This window comes from Hippopotamus amphibius, chromosome 17 (assembly GCF_030028045.1).
Source record: "Hippopotamus amphibius kiboko isolate mHipAmp2 chromosome 17, mHipAmp2.hap2, whole genome shotgun sequence".
In the NCBI taxonomy this organism is placed as follows: Eukaryota; Metazoa; Chordata; class Mammalia; order Artiodactyla; family Hippopotamidae; genus Hippopotamus; species Hippopotamus amphibius.
Genome location: NC_080202.1, coordinates 29,204,911 through 29,226,850, shown reverse-complemented (window position 1 = coordinate 29,226,850; position 21,940 = coordinate 29,204,911). Strand labels below are relative to the sequence as shown.

The window sequence follows — 21,940 nt, the reverse complement described above, 5'->3', positions numbered from 1 at the left end:
AAGAAATTTAGGGGAGGATACACAGAGGCAATACCATTTAAACTGGTTCCAGGTTGATAAGCAGAAGTTTACAAGGCAGTGAAGAAAGGAAAGTGTTAGTAACCTTAGGCAGAGTTAATAGCCTGTGCAAATGCAGTGATGAGTTGAAGGAGCTTGACCTGTATTGGGAAAAAGCAAAAAGTTGAGAGTGGTTGGAACATTCTAAGTTTACTTTTTTTCAGGAATGACTCTATTTAAAAATGAAGAAAGATTTTACTCCATGAAGCTACTTGTATAATTAATAGAGGTAGTTAACTTAAATTCTATCTAGTTTGAATATATGAAAATATTAACATGAGTTAATCAGGAGTTTCTAGATTGTAAACTCACATATTTAGATGTATGTGTTGATGTGTGACTTTCTAAGCACATTAAAACATTAAAATTAGAAGGAGGTTGCTGAAAGTAAAAGAAATTTTAAGCACTTTTGAAGCACTTATTTAACTGTAAATACTTAACATTTTTAGTTAAAAGTATTTTATACAATCATTAAAATATATCATTAAAGGTAATTTTCTCAAAGTGTACTTGAAAGTAGGAAACTACATTTTCTTACTTAGAAAATCCCTTTCAGAGATTTCACTAATTCCTCCTTTTTTAATTCAAATTTGAGAGTTTATATTCCTTGTGTTTGTTTATTATCCCTCTTCTTTTCTGTTATTAAATAAAGCAGACATACAGTTTTGAAAAGGTTTGCCCCAGCTCCAGTCCTAAAACTTGCATTATCCAGAGGACCCCAAATCCCAACATAGTAGTTGGATAATCTCCTACCTAAATACTTTTGTTATCAGTTATAGCAGTTTTTCTTTTTGTACAGTAACTTAAGATAATTAAATGAAGGGGAAAAAATACTTGGGGGCCTTACTAAAGCTGGATATGATGGTGTAAAGTTAAGGGGAGAGTTGGCAGAATCGGCATCTGATTTACTTGGAATGGTTGTCTACATCAGTCAAACTAAATCAATACATAGAAATAAAAATTGACTTTATAATTGCACTTAAGTGTTTTTACTCTGCATTATCAGAAATTATCATCTTCACTCATCAAATGAGATATAACTCTCCTATTTCTTAACTTCTTATGATACAAGTGATCTTTACTAAGTGCTGCTAGATGGAAAGATCCAAATAAGGGGTATGTGTTCAGATCTTACTTTTTTTTTTTTTTTTTTTGCGTGTGAACACTTTATTGACATGGATTTGGGTTTCCAAAGTAAGGGAATTGGGGCAAGCAGAGGAGAGGTTGGAGTGTGATATGGTTGAGGGGACTCTCTCAGGCCTTACTTTTACATTGTGCCTGTTTACATGCCATTTTGGAAGGTATGACTCAATAAGGCATTAGCAAAATAGACTCTGATATATATTAATAGCTATATATATACACACACACCTATATATACACTTAAAGTATATATACATATATATATACTTAAAATGTATGCATTTAAAAATAAGATAGGAAAAACAATAGGATAAATTATTTTAGAAACACTTTCTGTGCCCCCACCTCACAGCAGATTTATCTAAATTGGTGGATTTGGCACTCAAAAGAAATTGATTTTTATTGTACTGATTGGCAGATTTTACTTTTAAATGAGGTCAAGCTCTTTGAAAGAAGGGTATGAATTTTCGTCTCTGTGGTCAATCTAAAGCAATTCTGTCCAGTAAGCTGACTTACCAGTGTGCAAAATTTGGATCCATTTCTGTAGCTGTATTAGCCAACTCAGGCTGTCATGACAAAATACCACAGAGTGAGTGACTTAAATGACAGAATCTTATTTCTCACAGTTCTGGAGGCTGGAAAGTCCAAAATCAGGGTACCAGCAAGGTAGGTTTTATTCTGAGGCCTCTTCTTTTGGCTTGTAGGCAGCCACCATCTCTCTGTGTGCTCACATGATCTCCTCTTTGTGCACACAAGAAGGGGGAGAAAGGGGTCAGAATCTCTTCTTTTATGACAGTAATCCTGTCAGATCAAAGCCCCACCCTTATGACCTCATTTAACCTTAATTACTTTCTTAGATATCCCCATCTTTAAATACAGCCACACTGGGGGTTAGGGTTTCAACATAGAATTTTGTGGGAACACAAACATTCAGTCTATAACAATAGCAAACTGTTAAGTGGGCAGTAATTAATAATTGGGAATTAATACACTATTTACATTTGAAAGAGAGGTCTGAGTGCAACATTTTACGCTCTGCACAGAAGTTGCTCTTTCAGCATTATTACAGAGTGGCATAGTGGATGATCACTAGATTAGAAGTTATGTTACTGTCCTTCCCTATAATCAACTCTATAACAAAGCTTTTTAACCTATTTTGTTGTCAGTCCCCAACTTGTAACATCAGACAATTGAATAGAGAATTTCTAAAATCTCTTTCCACTCAAAAATTATTTGAGTCTGAGAATTCCGCTTCCCATATGACTGAATAATCTCCTGACAGACTAACCATCCTTCAGAACTCAATTATAAGCCTGGACAAAATAGAAAAACAATGACTGAGGTCTCTAAAGATTAATAAAATCAGGCAGATTCTGGACAATAGTCAAAACTTGGAAGAAGGAACAAAGATGGGATAAGTTTTTTGTTTGTTCCACTTTCAGACTAAGGGCAGGACTGGGACTAGGCTGAGGCCAGCAAGGCCCTGTTAAGGAGGCACTCACTCTTGTGTGTGACTCTGCATTTGCATGAGCCTGAGGATAAGTGCCTTTGTAACGTCTGCACCACAGACACCTTGCTTGCCTCACCCTACTCCAAGACCTAACAGGACCCAAGGGGCAGTAAAACTCTGATAACCTGAAACCTCTGTAACTTATAGAACTGGAAGATGAAGTTTAAGGCAACCACTACTGCTGGAAAGTGAGGGAGGAAAGCCTAGAGAGCAAACAGCCAGATACAGGGCCCCAGATTCTATGTATAAACTTTACCCAAATCTCTGCCTGACCCCAAGTTCAGGGAAGATTTTAACAGCCCAGCTGAGGGGGTTAAAAAAAAAAAAAAAAAACTGAACTGAGATTTGAGCCTTTGCTCAAGAGATAGATAGATCCTATATCTTGAGTTCGACCAAGTAAATTTCCTGCAAAATCAAAACTGTCAACGCTCCTCAGAGTAATATAACAGAATTCAGAGTTTCTACAGTATAACATTCACAATTTCCAGAATATAAAACAATATTACTCAGTGTAAAAAGAAACAGGAAAATGTGACCATTCTTAAGTGAGAAGACAATGAGCAGACACCAACTCCCAAAAGATCCAGATGTCAGAACAAGGACTTGAAAGTACTTATTATAACTATGTGCAATCAAGTAAAGGAAAATATATTCACAATGAATGCAAAGATAGGCTCTCTAAGCAGGGAAGTAGAAATCCTTTTTTAAACTAAATGGAATTTCTAAAAGTAAAAAATACAATATTTTTAAAACTTAGAACAATGGTAGCCTGGGGAATCAACTGGAAAGGTATCTTTTTGGGGTGATGGTAACGTTCTATATCTTGGTGGAGTTTTGGATTACTCATTTGTCAGAATTCAGTGAACGTATGATTAGGATTTGTGCATTTTATTGTATGTAAATTGTACACTGAAGAAAAAAATTCTCGATAGCCTTCCCAACTGAAGAAGTTCCTAAATTAGAGAACTGCCTACAGCCCGACAAAGAGACTGTGGTACATGACTATTGTCTTTGAAGTTCATTCAGAAGTGGTTATTGAGTGAATATGTTCCACAGTGATGACCATTCCAGGTAGAAACAGTATCTGAAAAACCATAGAAGGAAAGAAGTCAATAATTCTAGGAGACTAGACACTAGGTGGGATTAATTGGACATGAAAATGAAAAAAAAGGTTGAAGCCATATTTTAAAGTGTCTTTCTTTTTTAATTGTTTTGCATGCCATTTTTTTTATTATTTATTTATTTATTTGTTTATGACTGCCCTGGGTCTTCATTGCTGTGCATGGGCTTTCTATAGTTGTGGTGAGAGGGGGCTACTCGTCCTTGAGCTGTAGGCACATGGGCTTCAGTAGTTGCAGCACGTGGGCTCAGTAGTTTTGGCTCATGGGCTCTAGAGGGCAGGCTCAATACTTGTGGCACATGGGCTTACTTGCTTTGCAGCATGTGGGATCTTCCCAGACCAGGGATCGAACCCATGTCCCCTGCATTGGCAGGCAGATTCTCAGCCATTGTGCCACGAGGGAAGTCCCCTAAAGTGTCTTTTTTTTAATGAGGTTGTTTATACTGCTGCCCAGAGAGATTTCCCTCTGCTTTTTTAAGTTTTAAATTAAAAGGAATAACTTACATATAATAAAATGTAAGTGTGCAATTCACTGAGTTTTACCAAATATATACAGTTGTGTAATACCACCATAATCATATTGTAGAACATTTCCATTACTCCAAAACTTTCTGATGTGCTGCTGGGTAGTCAGTCCCCTCCATCACCCCTAGTCCCAAACAGCCACTGATCGGCCTCCTGTTGGTATAGTTTTGTCTTTTCTAAAATTCATATAAATAGACTCTAAGTATGTAACGTCTTCCACTTGGTATAGTGCTTTTGAGATTCATCCATGGTGTTGTGTGCATCAGTTGTATCAATGTTCAGCAGTATTTCATTGACTGATATTCCACAATTTTTTTATCCAGTCACCAATTAATGGCCATTTGAATTGCTTTTAGTTGGGGCTATTGTGAATAAAGCTTCTGTGCGCATTCAGGTATGTGTCTTTCTGCAGATATGTGTTTTGAAAGGATTTTAAATGCCACACTATGGAGTTTTTATTTTTTTAATCAACTGTACTGTGAGCCCTAATATTCTTTGAAGAGGAAAATAGCTAAGTTCTTTTATTAGCATTTATAACTCTTTAATGTAATCAGTATTGAGTTTATCTGACTGCATGAAAGCTATTGTTTCAGAATTTTACCTGCTCTACAAATGTGTTTTTATTGCTTTTCTTTGCATATTTTTAAAGGTACATTTAATAAAAATTTAAACAAATCTTTTTAAAGGCAAATATCCAAAAGAGGTTTTGTTTTTATGATTTTTTTCGAATTTTATCTGAAAGTAATATGAGGTCCTTAATAGATTTTCAGATAATCACATTTTTTAAAAAGTTTAAACACAAGGATGTTAACAGCAAAATGCTATATGAATAGGGACTAGTGATGCTTAGAATTGCATTATTTGTCCTCAGGGTGGAAACATCAATGATCTTGATTTAATTTCATCTGCTCTGTGATACTGTTAATAAAATTGCATGTCTGTTGGCCCTCCACTATCCTGTTATCAAAATCCACAAGTAACAGTTGTGCAAATATTTGTGAGAAAGTTCCCCTGGTGAGTACAAAGACCTTATAACAACAGTAAAATTTCAGATATGTGCAGGATTCACTGAACCATCAGCCTTCATGGGAGGCAAATTTCTGCAGTCAGTCAACAAATATTTCTTGAGTGCCCAGGATGTGTGTGTGAGGCACTGTTCTGAATCTGGTCACCATTCTACCAGGCCCTGGATAGTAGTCACTCAACAAATGTGAGTAGAAAAAGTGTTGAGTGAAGTTTCTGACAGATCCAGGGCCCAGGTAGGTAAGGAGCCAGAAGCACTGCTGAGAATGTTCGAGAGGGTGCCACACTGGGCAAGCGCGAGGGAGATTTTGACCAGCTGGGCCAGGGATAGCTTGGATGAGATTCCAAATCAGATTGAGAGGTGGGATCTAGAGATTTGAGTCTACATGTCCAACCTCACTTTTTCTGCCCAAGTTTACTGTGCCTGAATTTAAGGAACGGTAATTATGATTTTCTGCCATAATCCCTTTTATGCATTCTCTCTCTCTCCCTTCTTCTGTTCTTATTTTCCTAAATCAAGTCTGTCTACCTATTACTCTCAGGCAACTGTTAGTTGCAGGCAAATAGTAGTGTCCATTTTGGACTACCCACATATTGCTGATACTCTCAACCAGAGGAAATCAAGCTTGCTTCACAGCAGTTTACCACTTCTACTTACTAAAATCAGTCTTGCTGAATGGAGGAGAAAGGAAAAGATACAGTTCATTTTTTTCCCTTCTAATGCATGGATTAATTCATGTCCAGCAGCCACTGACCTCTTAATATCTTTATTGTTGTAACAATAACGGTGCTTTAAAGAAATCCTGTTTATCTTTGTACACTAAAAGGAATTAGGACCCCCCCCCCACACACACACACCCACACACACACACCCACACACCACCTCTTTAGGCTGATTATGCAGAGAGAGATCTCATTAGTGAAGAAAGCTTCAGCAAGTTTTTATGCTGTTTTATTAGTGCACAAAATGAAGTCTGTTGTATGTTATTGATTTTAAGCCAAACAGACCTAACCAGGTCATTCCCCCAGCATTGTCTGAATGCCCAGAGACAACACCCAGTGAAATTCTGCATTCTCACCTTCAGTCTAGGTCACAGGATGAAAGCTAGCCGCTTAAGAAAGAACATTTCAGCTGGCTTCTCGAATGTCTGCATATCAGAGTTCAGGGAAATCACCCCATGATTTTAACTGTAAAATACTGTAAAATTTCAACTGTAAAAATACTGATTTTTGCATCTGTTAGGAAAAGAAATGTAGAAAACGAATGTTAGCTTTTTCCCTCCTCCTAGGTGGGTATTAGTGTATTTGCCCCCAAAAAGTAACAAGATAAAGAGGACTATGAACCATCAAATAACCTCTAAAGATGTTTTTACCATGTTGTTCCTTTATCATATTACTGCTCAGTGAATGACCTCTAATTAGAAAGAACTTATAGTTAGATACTTATGTTAGAACTTACAGTAGATACTTATGTTAACATTGAACTCCTGTACTAATATAAAAACATAAAATCTTTCTATGTTATGTAGTCATTTGCTTTCTTGTTTGTTCAAATGGTGATGTATGTAACCATGTATGAAAGATCAGGTCACAGGTCCAAAATTGTCTATTAATATAGAGTTTGTGCAAGTCTAATTTTAAGGAATGTTTAAAGCACAATTCAGGAAATCATATAGTTTTTTAATAAATTATTTTTTTAGAAAATTTTTATACTTAAAATAGTTCATTATTTGGTTATTTATAGGTTACAACCATCTCTCAGTATAATAGGTTCATTTTTCATAGGAAAAATAGCTAGTGGTTCTTTTAAAATTGGCACTGCAGTTCATACCTACAAATTAAGTTGTACAATCGTAAATCTAACATTAAAATGTCTCTAAAATAGACTGCTTTGTGTTCAAGCCTAAAAAATTATTTCAGTTTCTTTCAAAAGAGTATTCCTCTAGGTAATAATGCAGAATTTGAGATGTTGAAAGTTTTTTCTTTCTTTTCTTTTTTTTTGTTTTTTGTTTTGTTTTGTTTTGTTTGTTTTTGTTTTTCAAAAAGCTAAGCAAAATATTTTTGGACCATTTAAAAATATTGATTGCTGGCGATGCTAGCAGGAATTAGGGAAATGGAGGAAGCAGTATGACGATAGTTAAAGGCATAGGCTATAGCACCAGGTCGCTTGGGTTCAAATTGTGACTGCACCATTTATTAGCAGTATGACCATGGGCAAGTTACTTAAACCTCTTTATCCCTCAGTTTCTTCTCTGTAAGATGAGGTTGATAATAGCACCTATCTCAAATGATTGCTAGGATAAAATGGGTTAATATTTATAAAATACTTAGAAAAATGCCAGTCACATAGAAAGCTCTATGTAAACATTTGATAAATATATAGTTTATTGTTAGGACAGTGATTCTCCACATCATTTTAGACTGATATCAGTTTCGTGTAATTATCTTTTGAACAAAATGGTATTTCTGTCCTTTGATTTTTGGAACTTTATTAGGACCAGGGAGGTAAGAGATGGATTCCACAGTGGTTATACTGGAGCTGGCTAACACCAGCTTGCAAGAATTTTGTGAGCTAATTGTGAAACATAGTCATTATTTAAAAATTAAAAATTATATTGTTTTCAGTTTAAACATTTAAAAGAAAGAGGAATAAATACTCAAAACTCACCACTTCCTAATTATTTTCCTTATCTTTGTCATTGGGGTTATTTATGTCTCATGTCTGGGAACACTGTATCATGGTGAATACCAGGCATTTCTTCCCAACGCTGTAGTCATTAACACCACTTAAGTAGCTTGAAGTCACTCACAGAAATCAGCAAAGGCTACACATTAAGGGCTCCTCCTGCCCCCAAGAGCTCGTTGTTATACATGTATCATCACACCACTCAGTGAGGGTCAGAGAGTCCCTTTGGTTTCTGTTATTTTATTGGATGTTATCACGAGTGAAATAGAGACTATATAATATCCTGTTTGGGGAGAGGATTGTAAAAAAATATCCCAGTATATTAATGGAGATTTCCCCTGTAGATAATTGAAACACCTTTCCTATATTAAGCACCCATATTACTCTATATCTCTAGAACCATAAATGATGAAGAAGGAGCTGTTATTTCCCTTACTCTGAATAATAATAGTCTCCTTTTATATATTATTGTGTAGTTATATATTCTCTAATGACAGTCTCATGATAACTCTGTAAGCTAGGCAAGATACTGCTATTATCACCATCATATAGACTCCACAAGATTATTACTTTCCCATGGTTTTTCAGCTTATAATTGAGGAACATTACGTATAGATTCAGACTTTGTGATTGCAAAAAATTTCCCTATGTGATGAAGGTCATATTCTTCAGTGAAGGTTTATTAAGTGTGAGTTAGAGATTCTCTCTCTCTCTCTCTTTCTCATAGCCACTCCTGCCCCCAACCTCTTTCCCTCTCCTTTCTCAGGAACTTTTTCTCAAGATATCAGATGCTAAAAGTTAAATGTATTTGAATTATTATAACAATTACACTAGTAAATGTTTTTCAAATACATTTCGTTATTTGAGCTCTCTGACACTGATGGTGTGGTCTTTCTCTGTTGTATCATGGAATTCTCATTCTCCATTGTTTCTCCCCATCCCAGGTCCTGCCATCATCCATGTGAGTCTACCTCCTTTACTTTTCAGTTCCTTTTGTCCAATGCCCATTTTTTTCCCACTTCACCATGGTTTTCCACTCCCACCACAAACCTTGGCAACAATAGACAGTGGTTCAGACCCCTGACTCTCCCACTCACACCTCCCACATTTCCAGCTCACTACATGGTTTATTGTCCTCAATAGGATCTTCTATTTTCTCTGTCCTTCAGCCTCCACTGTTACTTTTACTTGTCTTCTTATTCAGCTTAAAATCTGGGGTCCATTATACCAGTCACCCTTACACATTCCCTCAGCTCACTTGGCCCTCTCACCTTCCATCCTCTCATTTAACAAGCATCTAGGTCTCAGCAAGCTCAGTTATTACCTTCTGCATAATATACCCCAGTAACGAGCATCACTGCAGTCACACAGCCATAATTCACTGGATTCCACTGGACCTTTTAATGTGCAATTATAATTATTTCAGAGTTCAATATTTTCTCTGGATCTGGTTCTGTTGGTGGTTTTATCTTTTGGCAATGGATCTTTTTTCTCTGGCTTTTCTGTGTGTCATAATTGTGATTGAGTGTCAGTCTTTGAAGGTACAAAACTATAGAGACTGAGATAAATATTATTTAAACCCAGAAATGGGTCTGTCTCTTCTGTCAGGCCATTAGAGTGTGTGTGTGTGTGTGTGTGTGTGTGTGTGTGTGTGTGTGTGTGTGTGTCGGGGATGGGGGAGGAGGGAGGGTTCACTCTCATTTGTAGGCAAGCTGGGTTTGCATTTTGTTTCTAGGGTTATGTTGAGTTTACCACAGACTTCAGATTCCTCCAGTGCTTGTCTTTTGTTCTCTTGTGCTTATGTGAGGAGGTCTGGGGTGCTGGGGGTGGGGGTTCTCAGTATGCCTGCTCCATCCTCAGCTGGCAGCAGGCTCCATGCACCTGCACCTTGCCCTCCCCCAGAGTAGGCAGCTCAGTGCCAGGTTAGTGGTGGATGTGGGGAGTAGGGGATGTGGGAGAAGCTCTTGGTTTTCCTATTCTGGTCTCTGGGTTTTAGGCAGGCCCCATGCCCAAGTCTCAAGCGTAGGACTTTCTCAGCCTTCCTGTCCCTCCTTAGTGGCAAACAACCCTACCTCCTACTAAGTGCTCGAGTGGGTTTCCTGCCCCTCTCCTTGTGGAAGTCAAACTCTGCTTTGCATCAGTGCAGGATTCTGAATTTGAAAGGTTTCCTGCCCTCACCCCTCCAGTGACTTAGTGTCTGTGCAGGGTGAAGACATCAGATTTTTAACCACCCCCTCCTCCCCACCCCCCACCCCTGCCCAGGACAAATGAGGTTTTCCTGGAGTCTGGGAGGGACTGGGGGTGTGACAGTTTCTTGCCCTTCTTCCAGGAACAGATGACTTGCCTTATGTCACTTAGAGTCCTGTCCAGGGTGTGAAAGTGTCCCTTGCTTCTCTCCCAGCTGCAGCCAGCTGTGACTTCATATCAGAGGAGGGTCCAGGGGCGTGGATGATATGCCTGCTCCACCCTGGAGCCTTGCAGGTCCTGCATGCGCACACAGCGCCCAGGGGCTCTCTCACGTCTCCTGCCCCTCCCCAGTCTTTCTCATGAGCTGTTTAGGGAGAGCAGGCTCTATTTGTGTCTAGGGTTCCTGGGGACACCAAACTATCATGCTAGCCCATAAGCAGGCTCTATTACAATTTTAAATGTTTTCTTCTTACCCACTTTTATGGCAACACTTCTTCCTGTGCTCTGCCAAGAGAGAAACAGTTCATGTGCCCCATCTTCCCTCAGAGGGGCTTGTCACCCTTTAGAATGCAGTTCAACTGAGGGTCAGCTCAGGTGAGGAACTCAGTCTCTGAGGAATCAAAAAAAGTGTTTTTTATTTTTGTAGGTTGTGCAGCTTTCCCCACATATGGTGGCAGCAACATTCTCTTTCAGCTTTCTTCATCTTAAACAGTAGCATATCTTCTGCTTCCCTTTAAAGAAACTTTCAAACAGCTTTAACATGGCCTGCAAAACCCTGCATAGTCATATTTGCCTGTCTCTCCAGCCCAATCTTGTATCACTCCCCTCCCACCTCACTCACTACATGCCAGTAACAATGATCTCTCAGTTCCTCAAATGTGCCAAGCTCTTCCCCATCCCAGAGCCTTTGCACTTGCTGTTCACTCAACCTAGAGTGTTTTTGCCCACATCTGTACCTGGATAACTCCAGCAATTCCACAGATCCTTCCTTCATCCTACATCCCTTTATCCAAACTGTACATGAAGTACTTCCTCATTCTTTCTCCCAGCTGGACAATATCCCATTATCTGTATATTGTCTTTAATCAGTCCCCATTGGTGGTTACTTATATTATTTTCAATCTCTTACAATTAATATCTTGTACATAAAGGTTATCTATAGGATAAATTCCTAGAAGAACTGTTGCATTAAATGGTACAGGGAGCCTGTTCAGCTCCATAGTGTTTAAGAGTCTGGGCTCTACTACCTGCCAGCTGTATAACCTTGGTCAAGTGATGGAACCTCTCCATGCCTGTTTCCTCATTTGTAAGATGGGGATAATAACAGTACCTCTTAAAACTATCATGAGGTGTAAGAGAGTTGGTACCTGTGTAATGCAGTGTCTAGCATGTGGCCTCTCCATTAATGTGAACTGTTGTTATTATCATCTAAAAGTTTAGGTATATCTTGACAAGTTCCTCCCCACACATGTGTTATCATATTTATACTCCCATCAATATGAGAATGACTGCCTCTTCATACCCTCAAGACAATGTCTTATTAAACTGCTTTTTACTCGTTGCTAACAAGACGAACATGGCCTCTCATAATAGTTTAATTTGTATTTCTCTTATTAAGAGTGAAATTAAGCCTGTTTTCATATGTTTAAGTACATTTGTGTCCTGAATGTTCCACAGACTCCTATTGTCTTTCCTTTCTCCTACTGATTTGTAGGAGTTATTTATATATTAAGGAGTTTAACCTTTGTCTGTGCTATGCGTTACTCTTTCATAGCATTCAATACTTTTCTTTCCTAGTACTTATTCCTATTTTTAAATGATGTCTTTATTTATGATTACTTTTTTTTATAATTTTATTTATTTATTTATTTTATTGGCTGTGTTGGGTCTTCATTGCTGCACACGGGCTTACTCTAGTTGCGGAGAACGGGGGCTACTCTTCATTGTGGTGCAAAGGCTTCTCATTGCGGTGGCTTCTCTTGTTGCAGAGTACAGGCTCTAGGCGCATGGGCGTCAGTAGTTGTGGCTCATGGACTCTAGAGTGCAGGCTCGTTAGTTGTGGCGCACGGGCTTAGTTGCTCCGCGGCATGTGGTATCTTCCTGGGGCAGGGATCAAACCCGTGTCCCCTGCATTGGCAGGCAGATTCTTACCCACTGCGCCACCTAGGAAGTCCCATGATTACTTTTTAATGTTCCATAAGACCAAGGTCCATGTTTATTTGTTACTCTTTACATATGGAACACCAAGTAAAATGCTGAACACATAAAAATAATCACTAAAAACAATGATCGATAAATAGATGGGCCAAATATGACAAAGAGAAGTTTAGTACATAAATAGACTGGGAAAATGGAAGGGAACTATTTTGTATGGACATGTGATGAGTTTGCTTTTGGATATATGGAGTGCTAGGTGACAGCCAGTATTCTAAGCTGAATATGCACAAGACTCCTACTTTGGCAAAATACTCATGAAGAGTACTTTGAAACAAATGATCTCTGATGGAAAGAATGTTATGTGAGGATTCATAAACAAATACTTCCAATCAGAAACAATAGTTGTCATAACAGTTTTAAAGCAAATATGAAATGAAAAAGAAAAATAGAAGCATTATATATATGCAAGTATAAAGATGTGGGGAATGTAGAAAATTTTTAATGCCTTGGAACTATAACAATTACTGAAAAGTATTTAGATCGTATGTTGTAATTATACCCAAATCACTTATTTTGAAGGGATGAAAATATTTACTAAGGGACAGTTGAGTCCATAATAGTTATATAAGCTTGTAGAAATCAAAAGCACCCTTTTTCTATAAAGTATGTTATTTGGTTTATCAATATATTGTGGTTTTTAATTTATAATTAGACAGTGATTGTGTTTTCTATCACTGAACTATCACTGAAAGATAGTTGCTATCAATTTAGTCCCCAAGCCTGTTTTTTACAGACTATAAAAATGGTACTGATGAACTCAGTGACAAGAACAAGGACACAGGTGCAGAGAATGGACTGGAGAACTCGAGGTTTGGGAGGGGACGGGGGGTGAAGGGGAAGCTGAGACGAAGCGAGAGAGTAGCACAGACATATATATACTACCAACTGTAAAATAGATAGCCAGTGGGAAGTTGTTGTATAACAAAGGGAGTTCAACTTAAGAATGGAAGATGCCTTAGAGGACTGGGACAGGGAGGGTGGGGGGGACTCGAGGGAGGGTGGGGGGGAGTCAAGGGAGGGAGGGAATACGGGGATATGTGTATAAAAACAGATGATTGAACTTGGTGTACCCCCCCAAAAAATAATAAATAAATAAATAAATAAATAAATAAATAAAAAATAACTGTATGAAAAAGAATAAACCACTCAGTCTTCTAAAAAGAAATCCTATTTTTTCAGAACAGAGAATTTACCCAAAAATATTACTTAATAAACAGGAATATCTTGATGGCTACCGTCTTTGAATAAACATTTTAACTTATATGGATCTGAATTGGTACCTTTAATAGGTCCATTGTGAGGTTATAGTCCTTGTTTAATAATTGTAAGAAAATAATCAGGGCAGGAACTCTATTTTGACAGCATGGGGATGTGGTATCCCAATATCAATCTCAACTTTCAAATGATCCTATGGATTGAAAGATACTGTCTTTAGAGTGTACACTTTTTTTTCTCCTCATTAAAAAAAGACCTGTGAATTAAGAAATTAGAAATATGGCTATAATTACACTGGACAGACGTGTCATTTAAACAAAAATCTTAGTCACATTAGAATGACTTTCTACTTTGATCATGTCTTTGCCTTATTGATCAGCATTCCTGGCATTTCTGAACATGTTTGTCATAAAAGCAGAGTTTTTGTGTACAGTCATCAGATTCTTCCCTTCAGGTGAAGGGCTTGTCAATGAAGAATGAAGTGATCTGGAACAAAGATGCAGAAAGTGTAAGGACGATAAATCTACGTGAACTGGAGCAGCAGCAGCAGTTGATCCCAGACTGTCTGGCTGAGCGTGTGCTGGCCGTGGATACTAGCAGAGATATGTGTGGTGTCACGTCAGGGGCTTTTAAGAAGCCAGTCATTTGCTTATGCTGAGTTTCCAGAAATGCTTATTTTGTGCTTAAAATAGGAACATTTATTCATTAAGAGAGAAGAGAAACTCCTAGGTGACCTGTGTTAATCTACAAAGGAAATAGTTACAGAATTTTGGGCAAAGCTCTTATTTTATACAATTTGTGTTGAAAGACTGGAGGTAAATATAAAATAAAGCTTTTCTTGTTTTTCTTAATTATAAAAGCAACATCCTTAGAGTTGTTCTCAAAGAATGCGAAGGGAATGGTGATAGAGAAAGGATTTATTTTGTTCATAGTTGCTGTTCCTGCATTTTTGCTCTGCCCCTTGTGGAGACTTGGAGACATGAAGTCAATACTTTGTTGTTACAGCTCGGTTACTTTCTAAAGAAGTAGGCTACCTGCGCCATGAGTCTGTTCTTTGGTGTGTTAATGTATTTATACTCTTCAAAGTGGTCTTGATAAGTCAATACCAAAGACTGATCCAGAATGTCAGTTATAATCCTTAACAGTACTCAAGAGTGGAGCTAAAGGATGGAGACCCTTGTGTTCTAAAGGAGTACCTACCACTCATAATTGGAATATAAGAGAATGGGCTGCCCCAACTGGGCCTGTTCTGTTGGTATTAGTGAGGACAAAAATGTACTCAGTTACAGAGATATGGCCAAATGATTGCTTTCTTACTTCAGTCTGCATCTCTTTATAGCTAACTAATTATTCTCCATCCCATTACAGAAATGGAAGCTAACTTTAGCAAATTGTTTGGCCATTTATGTTTAGTACACAAAAATTCTTAATTAACAAAATAAAATACCACAGTCCATTATAAATCACTTTGCTGAACTTTCAGACTTCATAAGGAATTTTGTCTTGTCCAAGAGCTACTTTCAAACCCCTTGCTGATCTGGCACTCATACATGGATTCCCCGTGGAGCTGAGTGAAAGGATGTAAAGGGAGCCAATTAAAGAAACCTTGAGCCTGAAAAGACAAGCAGAGGCCATCGTGTCCATCCTTCTGCCTCCAGGCAAAAACCATCCCCCCGCACCAAAAATTTTTGCTTGAATCCTGCTGACAGAAATGCTCACCACATGTAAACGACAAGTCATAATCCATGTAATGCAACTAAAGCAGATTGTTAATCGTTCGAGACTTATTTATTGTGTTCTAAGATGCTGAGTATGAAAGCTCATCTGAATTGTTTTAATTCCTCCTCTCCAGACAGTTATTTTGTACAAGAAACGTATTCAAATAATTGTGAAGCTGTGGGAGGTTAGTGTCCAGGAAATAAAGTTATCTTTACCATCTTATTAAATGTATTTTTGGTTTCCTTTCACTCCAGGTCTACCTTACGGATGGGAGGAAGCTTACACAGCAGATGGAATCAAGTACTTCATCAAGTAAGTACAAGCATCTCAACCAAGTAAGCAATTTTCTTCACATCTGGAGAGAACCTGGAAGTTGCAGAATAATCAGTAAAACCAAGAATCCCTTTGGAGGTTACAAAGATTAGTAACAAGAAATGAAACTTCACCATTTTCATTTCATGTGATTTAAATGCTAATATCAGATATCATTTAGGGGGAAAACAAAAACCTAGTTATTATTTCAAGGGAAACATCACAGAATCAGAACAGGGTTGTCAGTTGAACCTAAATGTTGGCTGCCCGAATTCACTGCTGGCTGAAAGTAGTAATATTTATGCAAAGTTAATATCTAATGAAAAAATCTGCTTTCTTTGTCTTAAAACTTATTAACAGTAATACTTATAATAATCAACATTTTTTCATGCTGTACAGTGTACACAGTTCATTCATTCTGTGCCAGGCAGCAGTTCATACCTTGGAGATACAGTAATGAAATATACAGACTACTTCTCTGATATTGGAATTTTCTTAATCGTGAGGAAAAACATACAATATATAACTGAAGAGATAAATGAGACAGTATATGAGCAAACCTCATCTCAGTGGATTCTCAGAACATTCTTCATTTATAGATGAAGAAAATAAGAGCCTGGAGTAGTTGCTGAAAAATCCACAGCTAACTAAATCACCAAACCAGAAGAGAATCCAAGTCTTCTGACACCAGATTCTTTCTTCTGTATTAGACTGTCACTGATAGAGACCTCTCCTTGAAAGCCTCAACAGAAATACGTTTTCTAGCGGCTGGACTGGTTAATTTCACTCTGGACACACCAATCTGGTATACTTCTACTATGGTCTGGATAACTCTTTTCATGTCAGAGCTGGAGTTATGAGAACACAAAGGGAACTCCCAACAGACTCTTAAAATCCCAAGAGTCTTCTTTATATGTCCTTTTTTTAGCAAATGATACTTGGTATGCATCTGGGGAGGAAAAGAAAGAAGTGTCCTTGCTGTTCTTTTAAATGTGCAAGTATTTTTAAAAGTAATATCCACATTTTGGATTCTCAAGCTCTGTGACTTTACACAGATTCCTACATCTCTCTTCATCTCAGTTTTCTCATCAAAAAATAAGGAGAATTTTACCTACTTTATAGTGTTTTTAAACGTTAAGCACCTGGCATAAAATTTTGAACACAGTAGATGCCTAATAAAATAGTCATCATTAATTTACAGTATGGAGAAAACATCATGGTGGAAAAAAGAACAGGAAAAATCACATGACCATTAAAAACATTAAAAACTCAAAAGCTTCATATTTAGAAAATATTTAAAGAAAAGCTAGGGGTAAACATGGCAAAGTATTTCTTGATTTTTCTTTTCTCTTGGTATCTAGCAAAAAGTAATTAATAAAGCAAAAATGTAGTTTATAACATATGAAGGAGAAAGGGAGTTTTGGAGCAAAGGACCCAGGAAGTCCATATACAGATTACATTTAGCGCCATGCTATTTACTTCCCAAATCGTAACTCTTCTGGAAGGAAAGTTGCACTTTGATATGCTGTATTATCTATGTGTAGTTCCCAAAAGATTTGAATCACTGTACTGTAGGGGTGGCAAGAATATGAAAAACCACATCCAAATTTGCATTGGGTTTCTTTCTTACGTTCACTCTGTAGCGGATAAGGGAAAAGATGGAGTAGGGGATGATGCTCAACAGCCAGGCATCTAATCTTCTTAACACTGGAAAGTGGACATCACTCAGCTCTTAATAGGATGATATTGGTGGTGGTGAGCTGCATCCTGCCCTCAACCATGCCTGTCTCCTAGAAGGTAACCAAAAGAAATGCCCCATCAAAGGAAGGGAAACTAGCATTCATTGTAAGCCAAGATTCTGAATTCAGAGGCCTTTGAAAATGTCAGCAAACGAGTCTGGACCCTGTGGGGAACTCCTTCACCTCAGCTTAGCCTTAGCCATCTGTCAGTATCCTAACCCAGCTGTGCCCCATGAGGAAAGGATATCAAGGGCACCATCGCCAACTCCCAAGGAAGAGGAAGGAGAAAGAGACATGAGTGTGAGTGAGTCGGAGAGTGTGTCCCATTGTCTGGTACCCAGTGGTTTAGCCACTGTCCTTTGCTGACTGGAACAGTAGCCTTGAGCTGGGCTTCTACTACAAGGCATCTTGTAGCATCTAAAGAGGGGAGAGAAGAGAAGCAGTAGAAAGCCCTTTGACTGCCCTGAGATCTAACTCAGTTCCTGTAGAAGGAATAGAAAGAGACACTGCATTTGTATAATCCACTCCAGTTGTAGAAAATAATGTACACTGTTTTGGGAGTTCTCTTCCTTGACCTTAGTCTTGACTCCTAAGGAAAGCAGAAAAGAGAAGGTAGATTTATTAAAGGACAGTGGTGGGTATCCTTGCCTCACCATTACACTTGGAGAAACTCTGTGGAAAAGAGGCTAAACTTGTCCAGGTCACACAGTAGTAAAATGTCAGAGTCAAGATACAGTTCCAGGGTTGTCTGAGTCCAAAGCCATCCCCCCAAAACACGCACCCATGCTACACCATCTCCATCTCCTTATTTTATTGTAGTATGTTTACATGTGACCAGAAAGATATTTTAAACAGATCTTGATTTAGTTAGAATTCTGTACTTTATTCGTTTTTAAATAGCAGAATAGAAACTTAGTTCTAAGCATAAGTAGTTACTATCTCCTGGAGATTAGAAAGGTCAAACAGTAAAGATCAGAACATCTAACAATATACCAGTGTTTTCTTTATCTTGTCTCATGGAGGAACGGAGTGCTTACCATGAGTTGGTTTTTTGGTTACACATTAACGCCATTCAAGCACCTGCATTTGTTTTAGTTTAACTATTCTTAATGGAAGTCTTATTTTTAAAGTACTGCATGCTTCCCTGCCTTCTTATACCAAGGCCCCTGAACAAAATCATTATGAACATCAATCTTATACATAATACAGTGAGTTCTGCAGGGTAATATTAAGCTATATAAGCTAGAATAGAGACACAGCTGTCATCTCTCCCCACTCTCAACATGCCTGGCCATCGCCTCATCTCCATTCTCCTTTTAGATCCTCTACACACTTCACCGTCTTCCCCAGAAGTTTATTTGAGGAAGACAGGATGCCAAATAATAAGACTAATTTGATTTGCTTGTAAATAGTCCTGGAGTATGGGTCTGCAAGAGTTTGTATGTGAGTCAAGCGCATAAGTTCTGGTGCAGGTGGATTTGATTCCAGGAAGGCCATATGGTATATGGAAAAGAAGAGCATGGGCTTTGGATTTGGAGAAACTTGGGTTCAAATGCTGATGTCTCCACAGAATAGCTGAATGACCTTGGCATGTTTACTTAACCTCCCTGGGCTTTAATTTCTACATATAGAATGGAAAGAATATTAGCCCTCAGAGAGTTCCTGCCCAGAATGAATGAGCTTATGTATGTAAAGAGCCTATCATAACACCTGACCCAAAGTAGACACTTTCAGCCAAAGTTAGGCCTCTTTACTCCCTCCTAACATTTTGATGAGGGTTTCTTCTCAGCTTTTAGCTGTGTTCAGATAGATTGCCAAATAAGTAATGTCTCCTTAAGCAAGCATCCACTATATGTCTTTCTTGGAACTGTTTAGATTTCTGTCTTTTCATCTCCTTATCACCCCAACCAAAATTTTGAGCCTGGATTTCCTGTGTTAGTTTTTGGGGCAGAAGTAGCTCATTTACCATGTGAATGGTACTTTGAAGGTAAGAAATAATAAGTAATGAACTGAGGTCATTGCCTCTGTCACCTTTACTTAAAAAGAACAGTGACTGAAATCACCGTTCCAGAACATTGGAGGAGATGATGGTCTGTGTACATATAAGCTCTACCCTGAGATTGACACCTGTCACTGTCTTCCCGGAAACTGAATTGTTACGTCTGATGGAAGCCAAGCCTCGGGCAAAGGAATAACTGTCAGTGCTGTCCCGAGAATGCCCAGACAAAAACGGTCTTCACTGAATGTTCCTATCCACCCACATGTCCATTGCACACCCATTCATACTTCACAGTCATCTGCTTACATTCTGACACAAGAGAAGAAAGCATTTTACCTGGTGTAGACAAATATAATCAAAATATTGGCATTGCTAGAGCCAGTGTTTCATAGAACTAACAAATGTATATGTATATATATATGTGTATACACCAATATGTGTATGCACATATGCAAATAGGAAGGGCTTACTCATTTGCTGTGTATATATATATCAGTGCATTCAAGGAAAAACTTTCTTATTTTCTCCTTAGAGAGAGCGTTGCAGCATTCATAAATTCAGTGACAAAATGCCAGTTATCTTGATGGTGCTATAATGAAATTATCTGATAAATCTGACCATTTTATCACCCAAACTCCTATCTTCCTTTTGCATTACACACTATTATAGATTTATAATAGTCTTTTGACATGATTCCACTTTAAAAGGTCATGTACTTTATATGTATGTTATATAATTTAACAAAATTATCTTATGTTTGATAGTAAAAATGAACTTAAATATTACAAACTAGACATAGCTGCTCCATTGCTTTCATTGAACTCTTTTTTTCTATTGAAAGGTTCAGATTCACGGTGATCAATGGCCATGATTTCATGTATTAATTCTCTATTGCTGCTTAATAAATTTCCCCAAAATTTTGCAGTGTTAAACAATAAACATTTATTTTCTTACTCAGGGTTCAGAGGGTCAAGAACCCAGATGTGGTTTTGCTGGATCATCCTGACTCTCGATCTGCATTTCTCATGAAATTGCAATCAAGCTCTTAGCCAGGTCTGGGAATTTAAGAGTAGCTTAGTGGGGCTGGAATATGTGTTCCAAGCTCCACATGTGAGGCTTCAGTTCCTCATCACAAGTGGACCTTTCTTCATCCATAGGGCCATAGGGCTGCACAAACATGGCAGCTGGCTTCCCCCAGAGCAAGGGACAAGAGAAAGAGTGAGAGCAAGAGAAACACCAAGATAAAAGCTGCAGTGCCATTTATGACCAATCTCAGAAGTGAGTGTCATACCTTCTGCCATATGCTACTGGCCACACAGACCACCCTACAGTGTGGCAGGCAGCTGCGCAAGAGTGTGCATGCCAGAAGGTGAGGACCACTGGGAGCTATCTTAGAGGATGCCTATTGCAATGCTGTTTCACAGTGTAACATATATCATATATTCTATTAATCAATAACTAAATTATATATAATATATACATCCATATAAACAATACAAAAACTTCAAAATCATATACTTGCTTCAAACATTAAGTAGTACTGTTTGTGATTTTTTGGGAGTAGGTATAATCATTCGTTTTCAAAAGTTACTCACACTTGGCTTATAATTACTTTGTGTTGATACAACTTTATATCAAATTCTGAAATCTGAGATAGCATGCCTTGTATTATAAAACCTGTTCTCCATTACATAGGAAGTATTACACTTACAACATTACAAATGAATACCAGTAAAGCCTAAGGAGTATGTGATTTCTGAATAAAACAGAAGTTTCTGTCTAGAGCAGAGGAAGCAAATAGATTTCAACTCACTTTCTCAAGTGTTGTTTGTGAAGAACTCTGAGGCTATATTCAACCTCACTGATGCCTTGTTGATCCATCAGAGATGTCTGCTCTGAGTGCCAGGGGAAGAGGCGTGTGGGACACGTACCACATCTTTGCAGTCTTTGGACTTCTAGAGCATATGGCCAACACAGAAACTCTGCCAGGATGAACAGTAACAATGCAGTTTGTAGGTTGGAATGACAAAATAAACAGTGACACCCCCCCAATAGTTCTTATGAGATATGCAGTATTTAAGAGCTTTGCCTTTATGACTTCAAAGGAAAATTGATTTCCAATAGGCATGTTTTTCCTCGTATTTTTTCAGAGTTCATTAACAACCCTAAATGGTCATCTGAACTTGGGGTAGAGCATCCTATTAGGTTGTTTCCAGGTAGGAAAGAATGTAGATCGTAACCTATATAAGGAATGAAATTTGTCATTGTCAGCCTACTATATTAATTAAAGGCTTAAGTTACATTGTATCATCTCATTTATAAAATAAATCTAAAAATGGAAAACACAAAAGAGAAAACTTTGAGATTATTTTTTCTTACCTCCAACCTTATTTTGCATGTAGAGTCTATGTTAGGTAATTCTAATGGTATTAGAAATTAGCGAGATTGGGAAAGGGAGGGTGGAGAGGATTGGAAATAAAAAGCTACT

The 21,940-nt window shown here is 37.9% G+C and overlaps 1 protein-coding gene across 4 annotated transcripts in view; it reads left to right on the top strand.

The window, feature by feature from the left end:
- STXBP4 (syntaxin binding protein 4) overlaps positions 1 to 21,940 on the top strand; it is a 185,480-nt gene that overhangs the window by 153,723 nt on the left and 9,817 nt on the right. For all 4 annotated transcript variants that reach the window (XM_057713743.1, XM_057713746.1, XM_057713742.1 and 1 more), the window contains one exon: positions 15,657 to 15,714. In XM_057713743.1, coding sequence (XP_057569726.1) covers positions 15,657 to 15,714 — 58 coding nt within the window. The remainder of the gene's footprint in view (positions 1 to 15,656; positions 15,715 to 21,940) is intronic.